The sequence below is a fragment of the Dipodomys spectabilis genome, unplaced genomic scaffold (assembly GCF_019054845.1).
Source record: "Dipodomys spectabilis isolate Male_0828 unplaced genomic scaffold, ASM1905484v1 ptg000561l, whole genome shotgun sequence".
NCBI lineage: Eukaryota > Metazoa > Chordata > Mammalia > Rodentia > Heteromyidae > Dipodomys > Dipodomys spectabilis.
This window is the reverse complement of record NW_024871238.1, coordinates 146843-172273: the sequence shown is the minus strand read 5'-3', so window position 1 is coordinate 172273 and position 25431 is coordinate 146843. Positions and strand designations below refer to the sequence as shown.

The following is a 25431-nucleotide window of genomic DNA, read 5'->3' as shown; positions in this document are numbered from 1 at the left end:
AAGGACAGTGTGGGGGATGGAGGAGGAGCACAGGAAGGACAGTGTGGGGGATGGAGGAGCACAGGAAGGACAGTGTGGGGGATGGAGGATAACAGGAAGGACAGTGTGGAGTATGGAGGAGCACAGGAAGGACAGTGTGGGGATGGAGGAGGAGCACAGGAAGGACAGGGTGGAGGATGGAGGAGCACAGGAAGGACAGTGTGGGGATGGAGGAGGAGCACAGGAAGGACAGTGTGGAGGATGGAGGAGCACAGGAAGGACAGTGTGGGGATGGAGGAGGAGCACAGGAAGGACAGTGTGGGGGATGGAGGAGGAGCACAGGAAGGACAGTGTGGGGGATGGAGGAGCACAGGAAGCACAGTGTAGGGGATGGAGGAGCACAGGAAGGACAGTGTGGGGATGGAGGAGGAGCACAGGAAGGACAGTGTGGAGGATGGAGGAGCACAGGAAGGACAGTGTGGGGGATGGAGGAGCACAGGAAGGACAGTGTGGAGGATGGAGGAGCACAGGAAGGACAGTGTGGGGGATGGAGGAGGAGCACAGGAAGGACAGTGTGGGGGATGGAGGAGCACAGGAAGGACAGTGTGGGGGATGGAGGAGCACAGGAAGGACAGTGTGGGGTATGGAGGAGGAGCACAGGAAGCACAGTGTGGGGGATGGAGGAGGAGCACAGGAAGTACAGTGTGGAGGATGGAGGAGCACAGGAAGGACAGTGTTTAGGATGGAGGAGAACAGGAAGGACAGTGTGGGGGATGGAGGAGCACAGGAAGGACAGTGTGGGGGATGGAGGAGCACAGGAAGGACAGTGTGGGGGATGGAGGAGCACAGGAAGGACAGTGTGGGGGATGGAGGAGCACAGGAAGGACAGTGTGGGGGATGGAGGAGCACAGGAAGGACAGTGTGGGGGATGGAGGAGGAGCACAGGAAGGACAGTGTGGGGGATGGAGGAGCACAGGAAGGACAGTGTGGAGGATGGAGGAGCACAGGAAGGACAGTGTGGAGGATGGAGGAGCACAGGAAGGACAGTGTGGGGGATGGAGGAGCACAGGAAGGACAGTGTGGGGGATGGAGGAGCACAGGAAGGACAGTGTGGGGGATGGAGGAGCACAGGAAGGACAGTGTGGGGGATGGAGGAGGAGCACAGGAAGGACAGTGTGGGGGATGGAGGAGCACAGGAAGGACAGTGTGGAGGATGGAGGAGCACAGGAAGGACAGTGTGGGGATGGAGGAGGAGCATAGGAAGGACAGTGTGGAGGATGGAGGAGCACAGGAAGGACAGTGTGGAGGATGGAGGAGGAGCACAGGAAGGACAGTGTGGAGTATGGAGGAGGAGCACAGGAAGGACAGTGTGGAGGATGGAGGAGCACAGGAAGGACAGTGTGGAGGATGGAGGAGGACAGGAAGGACAGTGTGGGGGAAGGAGGTGCACAGGAAGGACAGTGTGGGGGAAGGAGGAGCACAGGAAGGACAGTGTGGGGGATGGAGGAGGAGCACAGGAAGGACAGTGTGGGGGATGGAGGAGCACAGGAAGGACAGTGTGGGGGATGGAGGAGGAGCACAGGAAGGACAGTGTGGGGGATGGAGGAGCACAGGAAGGACAGTGTGGGGGATGGAGGAGGAGCACAGGAAGGACAGTGTGGAGGATGGAGCACAGGAAGGACAGTGTGGGGGAAGGAGGCGCACAGGAAGGACAGTGTGGAAGATGGAGGAGGAGCACAGGAAGGACAGTTGGAGGACGGAGGAGGAGCACAGGAAGGACAGTGTGGGGGAAGGAGGAGCACAGGAAGGACAGTGTGGGGGATGGAGGAGCACAGGAAGGACAGTGTGGGGGATGGAGGAGGAGCACAGGAAGGACAGTGTGGGGGATGGAGGAGCACAGGAAGGACAGTGTGGGGGATGGAGGAGCACAGGAAGGACAGTGTGGGGGATGGAGGAGCACAGGAAGGACAGTGTGGAGGACGGAGGAGGAGCACAGGAAGGACAGTGTGGGGGAAGGAGGAGCACAGGAAGGACAGTGTGGGGGATGGAGGAGCACAGGAAGGACAGTGTGGGGGATGGAGGAGCACAGGAAGGACAGTGTGGGGGATGGAGGAGCACGGGAAGGACAGTGTGGGGGATGGAGGAGCACGGGAAGGACAGTGTGGGGGATGGAGGAGCACGGGAAGGACAGTGTGGAGGATGGAGGAGCACGGGAAGGACAGTGTGGGGGATGGAGGAGCACAGGAAGGACAGTGTGGGGGATGGAGGAGCACAGGAAGGACAGTGTGGGGGATGGAGGAGCACAGGAAGGACAGTGTGGAGGATGGAGGAGGAGCACAGGAAGGACAGTGTGGAGGATGGAGGAGGAGCACAGGAAGGACAGTGTGGGGGATGGAGGAGCACAGGAAGGACAGTGTGGGGGATGGAGGAGCACAGGAAGGACAGTGTGGAGGATGGAGGAGCACAGGAAGGACAGTGTGGGGGATGGAGGGTGAGCAGCAAGTTCAAAGTGCACTCTTGAATCTGAGTGAATTTGAGTTGAGATTATTTCCTCTGACAGCAGCAGCAAACATTTCTTTTGTTTTGAGATGCAGCCATGGTACATGATCTTTTAGCTGTGAGTTAGTCTGGAGGCCACTCTGTGTGGTAGATGATCCTCTGGCTGTCAGTTACAGTGGAGGTCACTCTGTGTGGTAGATGATCCTCTGGCTGTCAGTTACAGTGGAGGTCACTCTGTGTGGTAGATGATCCTCTGGCTGTCAGTTACAGTGGAGGTCACTCTGTGATAGATGATCCTCTGGCTGTCAGTTACAGTGGAGGTCACTCTGTGTGGTAGATGATCCTCTGGCTGTCAGTTACAGTGGAGGTCACTCTGTGTGGTAGATGATCCTCTAGCTGTCAGTTACAGTGGAGGTCACTCTGTGTGGTAGATGATCCTCTGGCTGTCAGTTACAGTGGAGGTCACTCTGTGTGGTAGATGATCCTCTGGCTGTCAGTTACAGTGGAGGTCACTCTGTGTGGTAGATGATCCTCTGGCTGTCAGTTACAGGGGAGGTCACTCTGTGTGGTAGATGATCCTCTGGCTGTCAGTTACAGTGGAGGTCACTCCGTGTGGTAGATGATCCTCTGGCTGTCAGTTACAGGGGAGGTCACTCTGTGATAGATGATCCTCTGGCTGTCAGTTACAGTGGAGGTCACTCTGTGTGGTAGATGATCCTCTGGCTGTCAGTTACAGTGGAGGTCACTCTGTGTGGTCGATAATCCTCTGGCTTTCAGTTACAGTGGAGGTCACTCTGTGTGGTAGATGATCCTCTGGCTGTCAGTTACAGTGGAGGTCACTCTGTGTGGTAGATGATCCTCTAGCTGTCAGTTACAGTGGAGGTCACTCTGTGTGATAGATGATCCTCTGGCTGTCAGTTACAGTGGAGGTCACTCTGTGTGGTAGATGATCCTCTGGCTGTCAGTTACAGTGGAGGTCACTCTGTGTGGTAGATGATTCTCTGGCTGTCAGTTACAGTGGAGGTCACTCTCTGTGGTCGATGATCCTCTAGCTGTCAGTTACAGTGGAGGTCACTCTGTGTGGTAGATGATCCTCTGGCTGTCAGTTACAGTGGAGGTCACTCTGTGTGGTCGATGATCCTCTAGCTGTCAGTTACAGTGGAGGTCACTCTGTGTGGTCGATGATCCTCTGGCTGTCAGTTACAGTGGAGGTCACTCTGTGTGGGTAGATGATCCTCTAGCTGTCAGTTACAGTGGAGGTCACTCTGTGTGGTCGATGATCCTCTAGCTGTCAGTTACAGTGGAGGTCACTCTGTGTGGTAGATGATCCTCTGGCTGTCAGTTACAGTGGAGGTCACTCTGTGTGGTAGATGATCCTCTGGCTGTCAGTTACAGTGGAGGTCACTCTGTGTGGTAGATGATCCTCTGGCTGTCAGTTACAGTGGAGGTCACTCTGTGTGGTAGATGATCCTCTGGCTGTCAGTTACAGTGGAGGTCACTCTGTGTGGGTAGATGATCCTCTGGCTGTCAGTTACAGTGGAGGTCACTCTGTGTGGTAGATGATCCTCTGGCTGTCAGTTACAGTGGAGGTCACTCTGTGTGGTAGATGATCCTCTGGCTGTCAGTTACAGTGGAGGTCACTCTGTGTGGTAGATGATCCTCTGGCTGTCAGTTACAGTGGAGGTCACTCTGTGTGGTAGATGATCCTCTGGCTGTCAGTTACAGGGGAGGTCACTCTGTGTGGTAGATGATCCTCTGGCTGTCAGTTACAGTGGAGGTCACTCTGTGTGGTCGATGATCCTCTGGCTGTCAGTTACAGTGGAGGTCACTCTGTGTGGTAGATGATCCTCTGGCTGTCAGTTACAGTGGAGGTCACTCTGTGTGGTCGATGATCCTCTGGCTGTCAGTTACAGTGGAGGTCACTCTGTGATAGATGATCCTCTGGCTGTCAGTTACAGTGGAGGTCACTCTGTGTGGTAGATGATCCTCTGGCTGTCAGTTACAGTGGAGGTCACTCTGTGTGGTAGATGATCCTCTGGCTGTCAGTTACAGTGGAGGTCACTCTGTGTGGTAGATGATCCTCTGGCTGTCAGTTACAGTGGAGGTCACTCTGTGTGGTCGATGATCCTCTGGCTGTCAGTTACAGTGGAGGTCACTCTGTGATAGATGATCCTCTGGCTGTCAGTTACAGTGGAGGTCACTCTGTGTGGTAGATGATCCTCTGGCTGTCAGTTACAGTGGAGGTCACTCTTTGTGGGTAGATGATCCTCTGGCTGTCAGTTACAGTGGAGGTCACTCTGTGTGGATAGATGATCCTCTGGCTGTCAGTTACAGTGGAGGTCACTCTGTGTGGGTAGATGATCCTCTAGCTGTCAGTTACAGTGGAGGTCACTCTGTGTGGTAGATGATCCTCTGGCTGTCAGTTACAGTGGAGGTCACTCTGTGTGGTAGATGATCCTCTGGCTGTCAGTTACAGTGGAGGTCACTCTTTGTGGGTAGATGATCCTCTGGCTGTCAGTTACAGTGGAGGTCACTCTGTGTGGATAGATGATCCTCTGGCTGTCAGTTACAGTGGAGGTCACTCTGTGTGGGTAGATGATCCTCTAGCTGTCAGTTACAGTGGAGGTCACTCTGTGTGGTAGATGATCCTCTGGCTGTCAGTTACAGTGGAGGTCACTCTGTGTGGTAGATGATCCTCTGGCTGTCAGTTACAGTGGAGGTCACTCTGTGTGGTAGATGATCCTCTGGCTGTCAGTTACAGTGGAGGTCACTCTGTGTGGTAGATGATCCTCTGGCTGTCAGTTACAGTGGAGGTCACTCTGTGTGGTAGATGATCCTCTGGCTGTCAGTTACAGTGGAGGTCACTCTCTGTGGTCGATGATCCTCTAGCTGTCAGTTACAGTGGAGGTCACTCTGTGTGGTAGTTGATCCTCTGTGGTTGATGATCCTCTGGCTGTCAGTTACAGTGGAGGTCACTCTGTGGTTGATGATCCTCTGGCTGTCAGTTACAGTGGAGGTCACTCTGTGGTCGATGATCCTCTAGCTGTCAGTTACAGTGGAGGTCACTCTGTGTGGTAGATGATCCTCTAGCTGTCAGTTACAGTGGAGGTCACTCTGTGTGGTAGATGATCCTCTGGCTGTCAGTTACAGTGGAGGTCACTCTTTGTGGGTAGATGATCCTCTAGCTGTCAGTTACAGTGGAGGTCACTCTGTGGTTGATGATCCTCTGGCTGTCAGTTACAGTGGAGGTCACTCTGTGTGGTAGATGATCCTCTGGCTGTCAGTTACAGTGGAGGTCACTCTGTGTGGTCGATGATCCTCTGGCTGTCAGTTACAGTGGAGGTCACTCTGTGTGATAGATGATCCTCTGGCTGTCAGTTACAGTGGAGGTCACTCTGTGTGGTAGGTGATCCTCTAGCTGTCAGTTACAGTGGAGGTCACTCTGCGTGGTAGATGATCCTCTGGCTGTCAGTTACAGTGGAGGTCACTCTGTGTGGTAGATGATCCTCTGGCTGTCAGTTACAGTGGAGGTCACTCTGTGTGGTTGATGATCCTCTGGCTGTCAGTTACAGTGGAGGTCACTCTGTGTGGTCGATGATCCTCTGGCTGTCAGTTACAGGGGAGGTCACTCTGTGTGGTAGATGATCCTCTGGCTGTCAGTTACAGTGGAGGTCACTCTGTGTGGTAGATGATCCTCTGGCTGTCAGTTACAGTGGAGGTCACTCTGTGTGGTCGATGATCCTCTGGCTGTCAGTTACAGTGGAGGTCACTCTGTGTGGTAGATGATCCTCTAGCTGTCAGTTACAGTGGAGGTCACTCTGTGTGGTAGATGATCCTCTGGCTGTCAGTTACAGTGGAGGTCACTCTGTGTGGTAGATGATCCTCTAGCTGTCAGTTACAGTGGAGGTCACTCTGTGTGGTCGATGATCCTCTGGCTGTCAGTTACAGTGGAGGTCACTCTGTGTGGTAGATGATCCTCTGGCTGTCAGTTACAGTGGAGGTCACTCTGTGTGGGTAGATGATCCTCTGGCTGTCAGTTACAGTGGAGGTCACTCTGTGTGGGTAGATGATCCTCTAGCTGTCACTCTGTGTTGCTGGCCTGGGATCATAGGGGAGGCTCCGGAAGCCCGGCAACTATTGCTTGGCTCTTCCCCCATCTTTTTTTGGGGTGTCCGGTCGTGGGGCCTGAATTCTGGGCCTGGGCGCTGTCCCTCGGCTCTTCAGCTCAAGGCTAGCGGTCTACCACTTGAGCCACCTTCCCATTCCCGTGAGTGCTGAGCTCAAGGCAAGCGCTCTACCATTGAGCCACCTTCCCATTCCCGTGAGTGGCACTTTAATTCAACAAGAATTACATATTGTGTAGTAATAAGCTGCTCTTCTGGAAAGCATGTTGGTAAGTCATGCTGTTAATTATCTGAATCATCAATTAGTTAGATGTGAACATAGTTACCACTTCTGTAGAATATCACTGCCCAGCTCCATTAGCACAGAAATAAGCTATTATTGGAAACAATGGCTGCTTTATGCATTTTTTCCCTTTAGACTACTGCTGATAAATAATATTGAGGGAGGGTACCTTTATCCTTTTTATGCACTTACATTATTACTTCTACACTTGTACACTGTGTATTCTAATGAAAGTCATGCCCACTAGCACTCTCCATTTTCCAGTTATATCTTTCTCTAACGTTTGTTGGCAGGCTTCATCGCTCCGTTTTCATACACTCCAATGTCCACTTTAACTATTTCCTCCTTTTTGTTATCCCATGACCCCACCGCTTCCCACCCACTGCACAGCCTGTTTCTCTTCGCCTCAACCAACTAGTGACGAACAACTTTTATCGAGGCCGTGTGTTTTCATACATAGTAGCAATATATACCAAAATTATTCACCCTGTATTTTCCTTTTTTTGCTTCCCTTTCCCCTTCTTTTCCTAAATTGTCCCTTAGAGTCATGTTCTATGTTTATCCATACATAATTATGTGTATGAGCATAATATATACATATGTACATAAGTGTGCATTTCTTTTTGATGTAGCTTTCACACGAGAGTGAACATGTTTGATATCTTGTTTTGGATCTGGTTTTGTCTTGTTCAATATAATATTCTTTATTTGCATCCATTTTCCTGAAAAGGACACCATGTCTCATGTCTGAATAGTATTCGATAGTATATATTGTGTGTATAGTGCATATGCAGTATACATCAGTGCCACGTCTTTATCTGTTTGTCTGTTGTTGGCATCGGGGTTGATCCTTCTTTGGCTCCTGTGAACAGGGCTACAGTAAACAGCTGTCAGGTGTCCTTCTGGCACGTTCATGTGCTCTCCTTTGGATATGTGCACAGTGGAGGTATGGAGGTTGAAAGGCAGGTCTGTGGAGTCTCATGGTCTTCTCTGCCGTGGCTGGTCCAGAACCAAGACTCTCCTGATCCCAGTCCACGCCAAACAGACGAATTCAAACCCTGGGGAAAATTCAAGTGACATGGAAAGTCAAAGTTTAAAAAGACCCACAGTGTGACGTCCTTACTGCAGAGATGGAGATGCTGAGGCTCCACCGGCCATGCTTATTTGGGTTGGATTAGAATGCAGGACTGAGTGGAGGAGGGCTGTCAGCGCCAGGGTCATCCAAGCCAGGCGCAGGGCAGGTTCACGGGGCTGGAGCAGAGGCGAGCTGAGCCACCACCTCACGCCTGTTAGGTCTTGGTCCTGGCTCCACGGCTTCTCTGAGGAGGTGAGCTGAGCCACCACCTCACGCCTGTTAGGTCTTGGTCCTGGCTCCACGGCTTTTCTGACGGTCCAGGGTCTCAGTGCCCCTCTTGTGTTTTTGCCCTGTGGTGATGAGGGAAGCCATGTCAAAGTGGGAAAACAAGGCTTGATTGCAGAGGAGTACTTTTCCCGTAGTAACAGGTAATTCCCGTACACTCGTGAGAGTCCCGTGTTGCTCAGTATCACTGAGTCAAGTCCTGCAACCGCTGCTTTCCAATAGGCTGTTCTCAAAGAGGGCTTCGCACCTTCCTGTCCGCTCACCGGGGTGGCCTGGTTTGCAGAGTGCGCTGTGGTTCCTCCCAGGCCGGCGGGGAGCTGAGGCACCTGGGGGCTTGCAGGAGCTGATTTTCCACACACAGACGTGCAGTCTGTGAGTTCTCATGAGGCTTCAAATGGAAAGCACCACATAGAGAGGGCAGAGCCAATTCAGGGCAGTGTCTCAGCAGCAGGGACGCCGCCGGGGTGTGCTGGCAGGGAGGCCATGAGAACTCCGTTCAGACGCCAGCACACAGTGGAGAACGCAGATTTTGTAGAAGTGTAAAATAAATCCCATGTTACGTGGGAGACATTTGTGAAATGTCTAACCCCCACCGACTTGCATAAAAGGTAAACAGTTGATTAATTTGGAGAAACATTAAAAGTTCTATTCAGGACAGTTTTTAGTGTTGCTTACCTAAGGTAAGAATATAGACTAGTGGCTCTAATTCAAAGCAGCCTGAGTGCCCCATGATTTTCAGTACTCCCGGATAGGAAGAGCACTTTTCCTTCTAGAAACAAGTCTTGGATCCTCACATTGCTACTGAGCTTTGCCAAGCTGGCAGGCATCAAACAGAGACGCCCTCCCGTGCCTGCTTCCTCTGAACTATAATGAAAACGTACAAAATAGCTTAATCCCAGGCACTGCCATCCAATAAAACCAGAAGTTTATTAGAAAGGAAATAGAATAACAGTGGCTTGAAATTAATCGGCCTCACACTGAAATGGCTCTGTTACAATGGCTGTGGCTGGTCTCCACTGAGCTGCACCAAAGCAGAGCTGTCCTCACTGAGCCAGTAAGGCTGATGACTGAGGGCTGGCGGGTCTGAAGCGGGGCCTGCGGGAGCACTAGACACTGGGACTGTGAGAGCAAAGCCCCCAGGTCCAGGACAGGGGGACTGTGACAGCAAAGCCCCCAGGACTGTGACAGCAAAGCCCCCAGGACTGCGAGAGCAAAGCCCCCAGGTCCAGGGCACGGGGTCAGGATCACACCAGCATTAACTCCTGTCATCATAAGGATGCCGTCCAACAGGCCAGTCCTAAATTATACAGGTACAACGTATTTTCTTATAAAATGTTTACAGCTGCCCATAGACAAGTTGCTTATGCATGGAAGTCACAGGTAATCAGATTGCTCTAGTACATATTACAGTTAATTCCTGTCTAAATGTCCAATTCACATTTGCAAGAAAGGATCTGATTACTTTGGAGATTTGTTACAGAATCAAGGTGAAACCCGCAGTTCCTACCTGGTCCGAAGGAGAACAGCATTTATTTGCCATCTTCATCTGTAGAGAAAGGGTAGCAAAGAGTCAGCACACAAGTATATTCATGCCCTCGGTCTCCAGCCTGTCTAAAGCACATCACAATCTTCCTTTCCCAAATCTCAGCATTTGATACAAGTCTAGCTGTGACACAAACAGAGGGTTAGATTTCAGCATTTGGAAAACATGTGATGGGCAATGATCAAAGCTCACACCGAGTCCCCCTTACGTTTCTCCAAACCATGAGAGGTCAATCTTAGTTTCTAAAACATTACCGTGACTTATGTAGGAGCAGAACAAGCCCAGGGACAACTAGAGTACCTGTTCTTCCCCGGCCCCCCCCACCTCACCACCCCATCCCACAGAGCAGATGGGGAACCACGCATGCAGCCTGTACATACAGCATGTATGCAAATACTGATCTGGCATCACTGGGTTTTTGTTTGTTTGTTTTTTGTCAGTTGTGGGCCTTGAACTCTGGGCCTGCGTGCTGTCCCTCAGCTCTTGAGCTCAAGGTGAGCGCTCTTCCACTGAGCCACAGTGCCACTTCCTGTTTTCTAGTGGTTTACTGGAGATAAGAGTCTCATGGACTTTCCTGCCTGGGCTGGCTTTGAACCTTGATCCTCAGATCCTCCTGAGTAACTAGGATGACAGGCGTGAGCCACCAGCGCCCGGCCATTGTTTCTTTTTAACTTCTATCCACCTGCATATTTTTGGAATTCAAAGTGTCAAAACATGAAAACTACAACTTTAGTAAGGAACTTTCTTATATAATTTCAGAATAGAAAGGTCATCAGAATGGAACTCTCACGTCTTACTTCAGCCCAGCGATCTCACATGCCTCCCTCGCTGGCAGCTGCTAGGGTGGCCCAGCTACAGGCAGGGCCAGCGTGCAGGTCAGCAGGGCTGGTGTATGCCCTCCAGCCCGGCTGCTCCACTCCACACCAGACATGGGGTGTGAGAACAGGGTAGAGGTGCTGGGAGGGACAAGGCCCTGGGGCCTGGCACTGGCCACGGTGCCGGGAGGGGTAAGGCGGGGCCTGGCACTGGCCAGTGCTGGGGGGGATAAGGCAGGGCCTGGCACTGGCCACGGCGCCGGGAGGGGTAAGGCGGGGCCTGGCACTGGCCAGTGCTGGGGGGGGGGTAAGGCAGGGCCTGGCACTGGCCATGGTGCCGGGAGGGGTAAGGCAGGGCCTGGCACTGGCCAGTGCTGGGGGGGGTAAGGCGGGGCCTGGCACTGGCCAGTGCTGGGGGGGTAAGGCAGGGCGTGGCACTGGCCATGGTGCCGGGAGGGGTAAGGCAGGGCCTGGCACTGGCCACGGCGCCGGGGGGGGTAAGGCGGGGCCTGGCACTGGCCACGGTGCCGGGAGGGGTAAGGCAGGGCCTGGGACTGGCCACGGCGCCGGGAGGGGTAAGGCGGAGCCTGGCACTGGCCATGGTGCCGGGAGGGGTAAGGCGGAGCCTGGCACTGGCCAGTGCTGGGGGGGGTAAGGCAGGGCCTGGCACTGGCCAGTGCTGGGGGGGGTAAGGCAGGGCCTGGCACTGGCCAAGGCGCCGGGAGGGGTAAGGTGGGGCCTGGCACTGGCCAGTGCTGGGGGGGGTAAGGCAGGGCGTGGCACTGGCCAGTGCTGGGGGGGGGTAAGGCAGGGCGTGGCACTGGCCAGTGCTGGGGGGGTAAGGCGGGGCCTGGCACTGGCCAGTGCTGGGGGGGTAAGGCAGGGCGTGGCACTGGCCACTTTGGCCAGGTGCCAGTGCTGCCCGACTCCCCTGCCAGCCTGGGCTAGCTGAGGCTTACAGTGCCGTGAAATGGCAGACGGTGGGGATGTGGTCTGCTTCTCCTCTGTCTCATTAATTCTCTTCTTTGAGAAGTTTTCTTGACTTTAAACATCAAACACATCACTCAAGGGCACAGATTTGTTTTCTTCTGGCCCAGATTAGTGTTTTTGGTTAAGGAAGCTTTCCTGTACATTTCCATCATCTTTGGGTAATTACATTTTTAACCCAATTAAGCATCCTCGAGTACACGTAACATATTACACCAATGTGTATGCATGAAACAGGTCCTGTGCTTGTGTGTGGAAAGGAGGGGAGGGGCCGAGAGGAGAAAGCTCCTGGGATGGGGAAATATCCGCATGTGACTCAGTCTGAACTCTTCCTTTGGACATCTCTAGATAGTTTAAGCTCTAGCCTGGGGGTCAGACGCGCCCTGCAGGTCCAGCCTTGCGGAGGGTCATTTGCAGCGACGCGCATCCTTCGTGACTGTCCTGTCCCCGGGGCTGTGCTCACATTGTGAAGGACCAGGCTGTTGATGTTGGCTGACACCGCGCACAGCCACTCTGTGCACTCCTGAGCCGAGCAGAACTGGAGGACGCCGGAGCTGGCTCCATCCTGTGCTACCACCTCAAAGGCACTTAACCTGTGGGAGGGAGAAGAGGTGGCTCAGCAAGCCCTCGGGGAGGAGGCACAGCCCTGGCCACCAAAGCAGCAGTGGGTACCTGCATTCCTAACCAACACCCTGGAGCACGTTACACAGACGAAGGTGGACAACCCTTGCACTCAGGAGCTCGTGTCGATCAGTGAACACGTGGAAAGCAGCTCGCGTGGGAAGAGAGGCTTGCTCGTGGAGAAGTTCTGTAGCTACTTTTTTGGGGGGGGGTCTGGTCGTGGGGCCTGAACTCTGGGTCTGGGCGCTGTCCCACAGCTCTTCAGCTCAAGGCTAGCGCTCTACCACTGAGCCACCTTCCCAGCCCCTGTAGCTACTATTTTTTATAGGCTTCCAGTGCAGGGATGATTTGGAAGGCCCCTCACGCTCGGTGTGCTGGCTGTCTTGGGCAGGTAAGCTCCTGCCACAGATGTCGAGACAGACCCATCATCAGGACCAGTGAGCACACTGCAGGGTGTGACCATGGGCCTGGGACACACAAGGCTTGTCATCAGCAAGGGACTGTGGCACACACACTCCGACTGTCACGCCACCATGGGGACTGGGAACACACACTATCTTACTGTTACCATGGGCACTATGAGCACACGCAATGCTTGTGGTCACCATGGCTCTAGAAGAACATATCTGGTACTTTGTAGCTGAGCTTTAAGAAGTTGAAGCTCCATGACTTAGCTATGAGCCACTGTTATTCTGGCGAATTCACTAATAATAGACACGCGATCCAGCACGTTTCTTTTTTCTATCATGCAGACTTTCAAAAGCCAAGTTCAAAAATGGAATTCTATTTATACTTCTGTTCACTTTTCAAGAAAATAATGCAGATTAATTCACGTAACCTGTTTCTCTGTTGACTGCAGCAGGGAGTGAGACACAAAACCTCACAAACAAAACCCAACGTTTTGAAAACCAAGGTCCACACTACGTTGTATTCTAATAACCCCTCTGAAGTGAATTTCATCAGAGCTTTGCCAGTCAAGGTGGAAAGAGAGGGGAAAGGAAAAAGGAGGAATTATGGAACTTCTCTGCGTGTCTCTGAGCCGGTGTATCAGACCAGTTCTCCGTGAGCGAACAATCTTTCCTTCTAAAGCAGATACACCTGACTAGGTTCACCCCAGCTTAACTAGCATTTCTTGAATTAGAATGTAAGGTTGAATTACGTCCAGCTCGTATTTCTTCCTCGTGGAATACTGAGCACGATAAATAAGGTATTTTGAACACTGGGCCCTTTGTAGGAGGAGAAAACTGAGAGTAGAATGAACCTTTCACAGAAATTCTTCATGGCCGAACACCATCCATCTCTGACACCGGGACCTTATGGTGCCTGGTCTCCCTGTGCGGCCGCCTTAGACCCCTCAGGAGCTGCTTCGATCCACTTGTACTTTCTCTGTTCTGCTGCATTTATTAGCAACCTACTCCCATGATTGCTGAGGACACAACGAGGATGTACATCTGATCCCAAGTGTACAGCGAAGGAGTTAAAAGGGCTTTGGGCAAAGCACTGGCTTGGTCTGAGGTGTTGACTAGGTAAGTTGAGAGAGTCATGGGAAACGGGGGGGGGGGGAGGGAGAAGTTTGGAAAGAAATGGAACAAGCTGGGGGGAGGGGGAAAGCAAACACCATGATCCTACTAGCGGAACACCAACAACGAAGGTCTGACTTCTCATCAGAAACCACCGTCAAAGGGTGGAGAAAGTCTTCCAACCCATGCATGACTAACAGAACCACAGATGACAGCACACACACGGACTTGTCCTATCGGCTCTGTCCACTGACGCTGGGATCCCTACCCTTCGCACACACTGGGGTCCCTGTGGTTACACATACTGGGGTCCCTGTGATCACACACACTAGGGTCCCTGTGATCACACACACTGGGGTCCCTGTGATCACACACACTGGGGTCCCTGTGATCACACACACTGGGCTCCCTGTGATCACACACACTGGGGTCCCTGTGATCACACACACTGGGGTCCCTGTGATCACACACACTGGGGTCCCTGTGATCACACACACTGGGCTCCCTGTGATCACACACACTGGGGTCCCTGTGATCACACACACTGGGGACCCTGTGATCACACACACTGGGGACCCTGTGATCACACACACTGGGGACCCTGTGATCACACACACTGGGGTCCCTGTGATGACACACACTGGGGTCCCTGTGATGACACACACTGGGGACCCTGTGATCACACACACTGGGATCCCTGTGATCACACACACTGGGGTCCCTGTGATCACACACACTGGGCTCCCTGTGATCACACACACTGGGGACCCTGTGATCGCACACACTGGGGACCCTGTGATCACACACACTGGAGTCCCTGTGATCACACACACTGGGGACCCTGTGATCGCACACACTGGGGACCCTGTGATCACACACACTGGGGTCCCTGTGATCACACACACTGGGGTCCTGTGATCACACACACTGGGGACCCTGTGATCACACACACTGGGGTCCCTGTGATCACACACACTGGGGTCCCTGTGATCACACACACTGGGGTCCCTGTGATTACAGACACTGGGGTTCCTGTGATCACACACACTGGGGTCCTGTGATCACACACACTGGGGTCGCTGTGATCACACACACTGGGGTCCCTGTGATCACACACACTGCAGTCCCTGTGATCACACACACTGGGGACCCTGTGGTCACACACACTGGGGTCCCTGTGCTCACACACACTGGGGTCCTGTGATCACACACACTGGGGACCCTGTGATCACAAACAGTGGGGTCCTGTGATCACACACACTGGGGTCCCTGTGATCACACACACTGGGCTCCCTGTGATCACAAACAGTGGGGTCCTGTGATCACACACACTGGGGACCCTGTGATCACACACACTGGGGACCCTGTGGTCACACACACTGGGGTCCCTGTGATCACACACACTGCAGTCCCTGTGATCACACACACTGGGGACCCTGTGATCACACACACTGGGGTCCTGTGATCACACACACTGGGGTCCTGTGATCACACACACTGGGGACCCTGTGGTCACACACACTGGGGTCCCTGTGATCACACACACTGGGGTCCTGTGATCACACACACTGGGGACCCTGTGATCACACACACTGGGGTCCCTGTGATCACACACACTGGGGTCCCTGTGATCACACACACTGGGGACCCTGTGATCACACACACTGGGGTCCCTGTGATCACACACACTGGGGTCCCTGTGATGACACACACTGGGGTCCCTGTGATCACACACACTGGGGTCCCTGTGATCACACACACTGGGGTCCCTGTGATCACACACACTGGGGTCCCTGTGATCACACACACTGGGGTCCCTGTGATCACACACACTGGGGTCCCTGTGATCACACACACTGGGGTCCCTGTGGTCACACACACTGGGGTCCCTGTGATTACAGACACTGGGGTCCCTGTGATCACACACACTGGGGTCCCTGTGATCACACACACTGCAGTCCCTGTGATCACACACACTGGGGTCCCTGTGATTACACACACTGGGGTCCCTGTGATCACACACACTTGGGTCCCTGGGCTCATGGACACTGCGGTCCCTGCCCCTCACAGATGCCTGGGGTCTCTGCCCTTCAACTCCCTCCTAAAAACTAGGCAGCGTCCTTGGTTTTCCTCCAGAGGAAAACCTGTCAGATGACCGAAGCCAGGTGAAGGCTGGGCATGGACACACAGAATTTCTTATCGGGTGGGAAATCAGCCATTCAACCTTGTCACTGTTTTCAACTTTCTATTTTTGTGTAACGTTTTAAAGGTGACCTTTGTTGCTCTGGGAGGCTTTTTTCCACAGTGGCAGGACACTCATGACAGGAGTCTATCCTGGGTCACTGGAGCCACACACAAAGTTAGCATCCATGGTCTGTGTGTGTGGGGACCCGGGGTCTGTGTGTGTGGGGACCTGGGGTCTGTGTGTGGGGACCCAGGGTCTGTGTGTGTGTGGAGACTGGGATCTGTGTGTGTGGGGACCCGGGGTCTGTGTGTGTGGGGACCCGGGGTCTGTGTGTGTGTGTGGGGACCCGGGGTCTGTGTGTGTGGGGACCCGGGGTCTGTGTGTGTGTGTGGGGACCCGGGGTCTGTGTGTGTGTGTGGGGACCGGGGTCTGTGTGTGTGGGGACCCGGGGTCTGTGTGTGTGTGGGGACCCAGGGTCTGTGTGTGTGTGGGGAACCGGGGTCTGTGTGTGTGGGTACCCGGGGTCTGTGTGTGTGTGTGGGTACCCGGGGTCTGTGTGTGGGTACCCGGGGTCTGTGTGTGTGGGGACCCGGGGTCTGTGTGTGTGGGGACCCGGGGTCTGTGTGTGTGGGGACCCGGGGTCTGTGTGTGTGGGGACCCGGGGTCTGTGTGTATGTGTGGGTACCCGGGGTCTGTGTGTGTGGGGACCCGGGGTCTGTGTGTGTGGGGACCCGGGGTCTGTGTGTGTGGGGATCCGGGGTCTGTGTGTGTGTGTGTGGGGACCCGGGGTCTGTGTGTGTGGGGACCGGGGTCTGTGTGTGTGTGGGGACCCGGGGTCTGTGTGTGTGTGGGGATCCGGGGTCTGTGTGTGTGTGTGTGGGGACCCGGGGTCTGTGTGTGTGGGGACCGGGGTCTGTGTGTGTGGGGACCCGGGGTCTGTGTGTGTGGGGACCCGGGGTCTGTGTGTGTGTGGGGACCCGGGGTCTGTGTGTGTGTGGGGACCCGGGGTCTGTGTGTGTGGGGACCCGGGGTCTGTGTGTGGGGACCCGGGGTCTGTGTGTGTGTGTGGGGACCCGGGGTCTGTGTGTGTGGGGACCCGGGGTCTGTGTGTGGGCACCCGGGGTCTGTGTGTGTGTGTGTGGGGACCCGGGGTCTGTGTGTGTGGGGACCCGGGGTCTGTGTGTGTGGGGACCCGGGGTCTGTGTGTGTGTGGACCCGAGGTCTGTGTGTGTGTGTGGGGACCCGGGGTCTGTGTGTGTGTGTGTGGGGACCCGGGGTCTGTGTGTGTGTGGGGACCGGGGTCTGTGTGTATGGGGACCGGGGTCTGTGTGTGTGGGGACCGGGGTCTGTGTGTGTGGGGATCCGGGGTCTGTGTGTGTGTGGGGACCCGGGGTCTGTGTGTGTGGGGACCGGGGTCTGTGTGTGTGTGGGGACCCGGGGTCTGTGTGTGTGTGGGGATCCGGGGTCTGTGTGTGTGTGTGTGGGGACCCGGGGTCTGTGTGTGTGGGGACCGGGGTCTGTGTGTGTGGGGACCCGGGGTCTGTGTGTGTGGGGACCCGGGGTCTGTGTGTGTGTGGGGACCCGGGGTCTGTGTGTGTGTGGGGACCCGGGGTCTGTGTGTGTGGGGACCCGGGGTCTGTGTGTGGGGACCCGGGGTCTGTGTGTGTGTGTGGGGACCCGGGGTCTGTGTGTGTGGGGACCCGGGGTCTGTGTGTGGGCACCCGGGGTCTGTGTGTGTGTGGACCCGAGGTCTGTGTGTGTGTGTGGGGACCCGGGGTCTGTGTGTGTGTGTGTGGGGACCCGGGGCCTGTGTGTGTGTGGGGACCGGGGTCTGTGTGTGTGGGGACCGGGGTCTGTGTGTGTGGGGACCGGGGTCTGTGTGTGTGGGGATCCGGGGTCTGTGTGTGTGTGTGTGGGGACCCGGGGTCTGTGTGTGTGGGGACCGGGGTCTGTGTGTGTGTGGGGACCCGGGGTCTGTGTGTGTGTGGGGATCCGGGGTCTGTGTGTGTGTGTGTGGGGACCCGGGGTCTGTGTGTGTGGGGACCGGGGTCTGTGTGTGTGGGGACCCGGGGTCTGTGTGTGTGGGGACCCGGGGTCTGTGTGTGTGTGGGGGGACTGGGGTCTGTGTGTGTGGGGACCCGGGGTCTGTGTGTGTGTGTGTGGGGACCCGGGGTCTGTGTGTGTGTGGACCCGGGGTCTGTGTGTGTGTGTGGGGACCCGGGGTCTGTGTGTGTGGGGACCCGGGGTCTGTGTGTGTGTACGGACCCGGGGTCTGTGTGTGTAGGGACCCGGGGTCTGTGTGTGTGTGTGGACCCGGGGTCTGTGTGTGTGGGGACCCGGGGTCTGTGTGTGTGTGTGGGGACCCGGGGTCTGTGTGTGTGTGTGGGGACCCGGGGTCTGTGTGTGTGTGTGGGGACCCGGGGTCTGTGTGTGGGGACCCGGGGTCTGTGTGTGTGGGGACCGGGGTCTGTGTGTGCTGGCAGCTGACACAGTCCAGGGACCCAGCTGGAGGGACCCGGGCTTCCAGAACCTGGTTACTGCTCAGAATGGGAAACATCCTGGGAGTGTTTGTATTGTCTGCTTCATCTGGAGATCTGGCCGGGATGTTTGTCTTTCCTTTCCAATCATGTCCCAGTCGGTAGGGTTCTCAAGCATGCCCCAGAAACCCCTGTGTCCACTTCTGGCGAGTTTGCCATTGATTTCATGGAAACACCAAAAGGAGTAAGATAACCTCAGGAGAGTTTAACTACAAGAAGACAAAATTATATATTTCTCTCCTTTTACTTCTGCCTTTCTGTATGATTTAAAATAGGTCAATGTGAAAAGAATTCTTACGCTGTTTTAACAAAACCGTATCCATTCTTTACATTTACCTAAGAATAAGTATTCAATAAATTTGGGAGGGCCAAGAAGACATTAAATGAGTGTCAATTTGAGTGTGCATCCCCAGCAACCGCATTTATATGAAGCGACGCAGAGCCGGCTGGCACGTCCTGCGTAAAACCACGTAGCGATCCTCACATATCCACGTGGCTCCAGTCTTCATGGAAACCACAGAGAGGAAGGCTTAGCTCGGTACGAGGCTAGAAAGAGCAAAGAATGTGCCACCCAATCGGAGCAGAAAGGGAGCGGCCTCTGTGCAGCCAGCCGCCCCTGCCTGCCGGCGTCCGACCACCTCCAGGCCTTCGAACCCAGAACCCAGAACCCAGGCGCGGCTGCCTGCAGGACGCAAGGCCCTCCTGCCCTCACCACAGCACGGGCACCGCCCCGTCCAGGTGTGACACCACCACGGTGTCTCCCTGTGACACCAGCGGCCCTGTCTCTGTGTGACACCAGCGGCCCTGTCTCCGTGTGACACCAGCGGCCCTGTCTCCCTGTGACACCAGCGGCCCTGTGTCCCTGTGACACCAGCGGCCCTGTCTCTGTGTGACACCAGCGGCCCTGTCTCCCTGTGACACCAGCGGCCCTGTCTCTGTGTGACACCAGCGGCCCTGTCTCCCTGTGACACCAGCGGCCCTGTCTCCATGTGACACCACTGGCCCACGGTATATGAGTGCCACCCACCCCTCCCCTCCCCGCCCCATCTTGATGCTTTCATCTAAGGAGTCAGAGGAAGCACTGGAACCACTGCACACCCTGGCGTTTGAGCATTCTAGAACTTTCTCCATCAGTTCTTCCAGTCAAGGTGGAGAAGCTTGGCTCCTCCCTGATCTGGTATTAATTTTCCTGGACAAGCGTCCCATTACCAAGTCCTCTCCTTGAGCCCTGGCAGTGGGTTCCTGTGTGCTGGCTTTGCTGAGGTGAAGAGGCCGGTGCTAGGCTGGCCGGGGTGGGCAGCCGCCCAACCCCAGAGCTCACAGCGCCAGGAGTGGGCATGGCTTCCACAGACAGAGACAAAGCCCGGAGCTGGGCAGAAGCCCGGCATGGGACCAGGGACAGGCCCGTGCCTTCTTATGTTCTTTCATTGACTGTGACTCAGGTCCTCAAACTTTAAAACCCTTTCTATGCACTTTAAGCTCATATCTTGAAAGCCCAGTAAACCTCCACACACAAAGAAAAGTTGCATCAAGTTTACGTTCAAAGGAGAGGGCCTGTGATGAGTTTATCTTGCTCGGTGAAGGAGAAAAGATCTCCTTCTGAAAGCTTACACTGGCAGTGCTGTGCGCAGATAATAATAATCCCCGGTGCTCCTCAGAGACAGACTGGCAGAGGCTGCCTGCCAGAGCAGACGGGGCGAGGGAAGGCAGGCCTCACACGGACACACTTCCAGGTCCACAGCGTCTCCTCCCACGGTGCATACCTGGGAGGGCGCTCTGTGTATGTGCACGTGTGCATGTGTATGTATACGCGTATGTGTGCATGCGTGTGCGTATGTATAATAATCTCATCACCTCCTTCCTGTTTTCTTATTTTGTCCTTCCTCAAAAGCGAGGCCAGTGGCTCAGTGCCTGCCCCTAGGCCCAGTGAAGAGAGCTCATGGCTTTGCACTGTCTGTCCACACACCACGACCACGAACACCACAAACACTCCAGCCACACACACACCACACACCCACATTTCACGAAGGCTCTGTTTACAGTGAGACTTTCCTGCGCTGACTGGCTGGTGGCCGGGCTGCAGTCTTGCTGCCCTCTTAAAGCAGAAGAGCCCTGACTGCTTGCTTCCGGCTCCATGGAGCCAGACAGAGTGCTGCCCCACCACTGACAGCAAAACCGCTCTGCAGAGAGAGCACGCCACAGGCATTGCTCATGATTACTAAACTAACAAAGCCCACAGACGAGTAGCATTACTGAGCTCAGGTGCTAGACCAACCTCTCATTCTATTCATAAAGAAAACAAAGCCCACTGAGTTTAAATGGCTTTTCTGCAGTTATTTGCCCTTTAGACAAGACTCAGACTCATCATCTTGATCCTAATTCTGTGAACGTTTAGAATGGAAAATAGAATTTCTCCTGTGGTGACAACGGCCATGAGACAGCGCAGAGCCTGATCCGCGTCGGCATCTCTGATGGCTGTGGTCCTCCTCCCCCGTTCTCCACCATCCCCCCAAGCTCCAGCTCCACAGAGCATCACAGCACAATCGGCAACCGCCACAGCACCACAGGGCAGCCGATGGGCCGCTGTGCCGGGCACGCAGGCACCCCTCCCCGGACCTGAAGGCACACACCTGAGCTTTTCCGTGCCAGCTTTGTACCTGGAGATCCGGGCCACGGACAGAGGCACGGACACACTGTCCAGCCAGTGCTTCTCAAACTTTGGTTCATTAGCTATGGGTGAGGAGGGCGGCGGCGGAGCCTGCACAAAACAAACGAGAGTCAATCAGCCCGAATCCTCAGACGTGCGGTGTGGGGGAAGCGCCCGGGGAGGAGGCAGCCTGTCCCAGAAGTAAACTGCCGTCTATGGAGAAGAGCACATTAAACCCTCTCCAGCACCCCAGGTACCACGTATTCTCTTCCTTGAGTGTAAAAGAATGTCGGGGTGCTGTTTAACAACATTTTGCATAAAGGGGAGAAAGCTCAAGGGGACAGGGGCCCGTGGTGTGGAACACGACAGCCACGACCCAGCCCTGCACCACCAGGACACAGGCGGAGAGAGGCCCAGCCAGCCCAAACGTGGGCTAAAGCAAGTGTGCGTCCAGGACACCATGTGAGGGGTGGGAGCAGAGGGCGTGAGCCAGCCCTGTCAGCTGCCCTCTCCAGAATCAGGGCTGGTGACAGCGTGCTGCGTAGAACGAGATCTCAACTACATGGGTGTACACGTACACTGGCAAATGCATACACACACACATTCACTAAAGGGTGGTGTAACTCCTTTGAACAATGAACTCCCAGTCCCACAGAATTAATCCCAGGAAGCTGGGAGGGAAATGAGGGAGATGCGTGGAAGAGGATGGAGGGCCAATGCGTCCTGACGTCAGCGCACATCTGTGAGCCGTGAGCTGTGAGCTGAACATCTGTGAGCTGTGAGCTGAACATCTGTGAGCTGTGATCTGTGAGCTGAACATCTGTGAGCTGTGAGCTGAACATCTGTGAGCTGTGATCTGTGAGCTGAACATCTGTGAGCTGTAAGCCGTGATCTGTGAGCCGTGATCTGTGAGCTGAACATCTGTGAGCTGTGATCTGTGAGCCGTGATCTGTGAGCTGAACATCTGTGAGCTGTGATCTGATCTGTGAGCTGAACATCTGTGAGCTGTGATCTGTGAGCTGAACATCATCTGTGAGCTGTGATCTGTGAGCTGAACATCTGTGAGCTGTGATCTGTGAGCTGAACATCTGTGAGCTGTGATCTGTGAGCTGTGATCTGTGAGCTGAACATCTGTGAGCCGTGATCTGTGAGCTGAACATCTGTGAGCTGTAAGCCGTGATCTGTGAGCCGTGATCTGTGAGCTGAACATCTGTGAGCTGTGAGCTGTGAGCCGTGATCTGTGAGCTGAACATCTGTGAGCTGTGAGCTGAACATCTGTGAGCTGTGATCTGTGAGCTGAACATCTGTGAGCTGTGAGCTGAACATCTGTGAGCTGTGATCTGTGAGCTGAACATCTGTGAGCTGAACATCTGTGAGCTGTGATCTGAACATCTGTGAGCTGTGATCTGTGAGCTGTGATCTGTGAGCTGAACATCTGTGAGCTGAACATCTGTGAGCTGTGAGCTGAACATCTGTGAGCCGTGATCTGTGAGCTGAACACCTGTGATCTGTGAGCTGAACATCTGTGATCTGTGAGCTGAACATCTGTGAGCTGTGATCTGTGAGCTGAACATCTGTGAGCTGTAAGCCGTGATCTGTGAGCCGTGATCTGTGAGCTGAACATCTGTGAGCTGTGATCTGTGAGCTGAACATCTGTAAGCTGTAAGCCATGATCTGTGAGCCGTGATCTGTGAGCTGAACATCTGTGAGCTGTGATCTGTGAGCCGTGATCTGTGAGCTGAACATCTGTGAGCTGTGATCTGTGAGCCGTGATCTGTGAGCTGAACATCTGTGAGCTGTGATCTGATCTGTGAGCTGAACATCTGTGAGCTGTGAGCTTTGAGCTGAACATCTGTGAGCTGTGATCTGTGAGCTGAACATCTGTGAGCTGTGATCTGTGAGCTGAACATCTGTGAGCTGTAAGCCGTGATCTGTGAGCCGTGATCTGTGAGCTGAACATCTGTGAGCTGTGAGCTGAACATCTGTGAGCTGTGATCTGTGAGCTGAACATCTGTGAGCTGTAAGCCGTGATCTGTGAGCCGTGATCTGTGAGCTGAACATCTGTGAGCTGTGATCTGTGAGCTGAACATCTGTGAGCTGTGATCTGTGAGCTGAACATCTGTGAGCTGTGAGCTGAACATCTGTGAGCCGTGATCTATGAGCCGTGATCTGTGAGCCGTGATCTGTGAGCCGTGATCTGTGAGCTGTGATCTGTGAGCCGGGGCTGAGACGGAGGAGGAGGACGGTGGTGACATGGTTGCGATGCACTGAATTCACAAGCCAACGTAGTTAATTGAAACCTCTGTGCACTAAGGAATGCGTACACACACATGCACACGTACACACACACACACACACACACACACACACATGCGCGGCTCTTGCCAGAAGAAACGACAGCATTTTGACTCTGGTTCTAAAGACAGTCCACGAGCTGCGTACGCGGTCTTCAGAGCCTCTGGACTCCAGACAGGAAGCACACGCTGTCTCCTAAGTGCTGCCCCGGGGGTGCTGGACTCCCCACACCAGGCTGGGACTCCCGTTCATGTAGCACGCCGCGTGTGGAGGTGACCCCACAGCCCTGACCCTGTTCATGTAGCACGCCGCGTGTGGAGGTGGCCCCACAGCCCTGACCCCGTTCATATAGCACACCGCGTGTGGAGGTGGCTCCACAGACAGCCCTGACGCCGTGTTTGTAGCACACCGTGTGTGGAGGTGGCTCCACAGCCCTGACCCCGTGTTTGTAGCACACCGCGTGTGGAGGTGGCCCCACAGCCCTGACCCCGTGTTTGTAGCACGCCACGTGTGGAGGTGACCCCACAGCCCTGACCCCGTGTTTGTAGCACGCCGCGTGTGGAGGTGACCCCACAGACAGCCCTGGCTGTGGGCACACGTATGATGCCAGACATCTCTTTTGGGTCACACCAGTCTCCACTCTCAGCTCCTCCTCCCGGGCCCAGGTCAAGCCCTGAACTCTGTGACTGGGGCCTCTGGGAAGGAGTGGGGAAAGGGACCCTGCCTCACAGGGCAGATAAAGTGGACGTGTAAAATGTCCTCAGAATAAAACTTGGAAAATGCCAACTGCACCGACTCCTGAAGGGCAGACGCAGGACAGCTGGGCTTGGGTGTGAACTGTGCCGCCAGGAAGGGCAGTTCTCTTGGTAGAGGAGAAAGTGAATGGCCAGGGATCAGGACTCCTACAGCCAGGGCCTGGCTCTGTACGCCTGACCAGCTCCAGGGCCACTGTGGGGCAGGGCAGCTCTGTCTTCCTACTGTCCACCACACGGATGAGATGTATTCCAGGATGGGATTTTATCTGTGGATGAGGACTCCCACTGCAGGAATTCTGCCCTGCCATCTGCGGTGGTCACTGGGTGACGGGCAAAGCCCTGCTGTCCACGGCGGTCACCGGGTGACGGGCACGGAGCCTGCCATCCACAGCAGTCACCGGGTGATAGGCAGAGCCCTGCCGTCTGCGGCAGACACTGGGTGACACCCTGTGCCAGCCAGCCAGCGGGTGAATCATCAGGAGAGCAGCACAGCCAGGGAGCAGTGTAGAAGCATCCTGCCCAGCCCTCTGTGACTTACAGATGCTTGAATTAAATAAGGCATGGGCTTACAGACGATATGTCCCCAACAAGCTGCAAAAGCAAAATGGATGGACATGATGGCCTGAACGCCATCATGATGAAGGAAAAGCTGAATGTGTCCTCTGGCTTCCTGTCAGAAGGGGCAGCACACAAGCCAGCGCCAGACCTCAAGGATGTGGATGTCACAGGGTGCTGGGGTAACTGACACTCACAAGACACGCGGCCGGTGTCATGGGTGGGGCGAGGAGGTGCTGTGGACACAGTCACTGTGGGGTGAGGAGGCTGTGGACACAGGCACTGTGGGGCGAGGAGAGTGTGGACACAGGCACTGTGGGGTGAGGAGGTGCTGTGGACACAGGCACTGTGGGGTGAGGAGGCTGTGGAGGACACAGGCACTGTGGGGCGAGGAGAGTGTGGACACAGGCACTGTGGGGTGAGGAGGCTGTGGCCACAGGCACTGTGGAGTTGGAGGCTGTGGACACAGGCACTGTGGGGTGAGGAGGCTGTGGAGGACACAGGCACTGTGGGGTGAGGAGGCTGTGGACACAGGCACTGTGGGGTGAGGAGGCTGTGGAGGACACAGTCACTGTGGAGTTGGAGGCTGTGGACACAGTCACTGTGGGGTGAGGAGGCTGTGGACACAGTCACTGGGGGTGAGGAGGCTGTGGAGGACACAGGCACTGTGGGGTGAGGAGGCTGTGGACACAGGCACTGTGGAGTTGGAGGCTGTGGAGGACACAG

At 55.1% G+C, this 25431-nt stretch overlaps 1 protein-coding gene across 1 annotated transcript in view; it reads right to left on the bottom strand.

Moving 5' to 3' along the window:
- Sntg2 (syntrophin gamma 2) overlaps window positions 1-25431 on the bottom strand; it is a 189229-nt gene that overhangs the window by 54611 nt on the left and 109187 nt on the right. Inside the window, exons 11-13 of the mRNA XM_042670490.1 lie at window positions 21084-21211; window positions 12054-12183; window positions 9753-9791 (exon numbers count right to left, since the gene is read on the bottom strand). Coding sequence (XP_042526424.1) covers window positions 9753-9791; window positions 12054-12183; window positions 21084-21211 — 297 coding nt within the window. The remainder of the gene's footprint in view (window positions 1-9752; window positions 9792-12053; window positions 12184-21083; window positions 21212-25431) is intronic.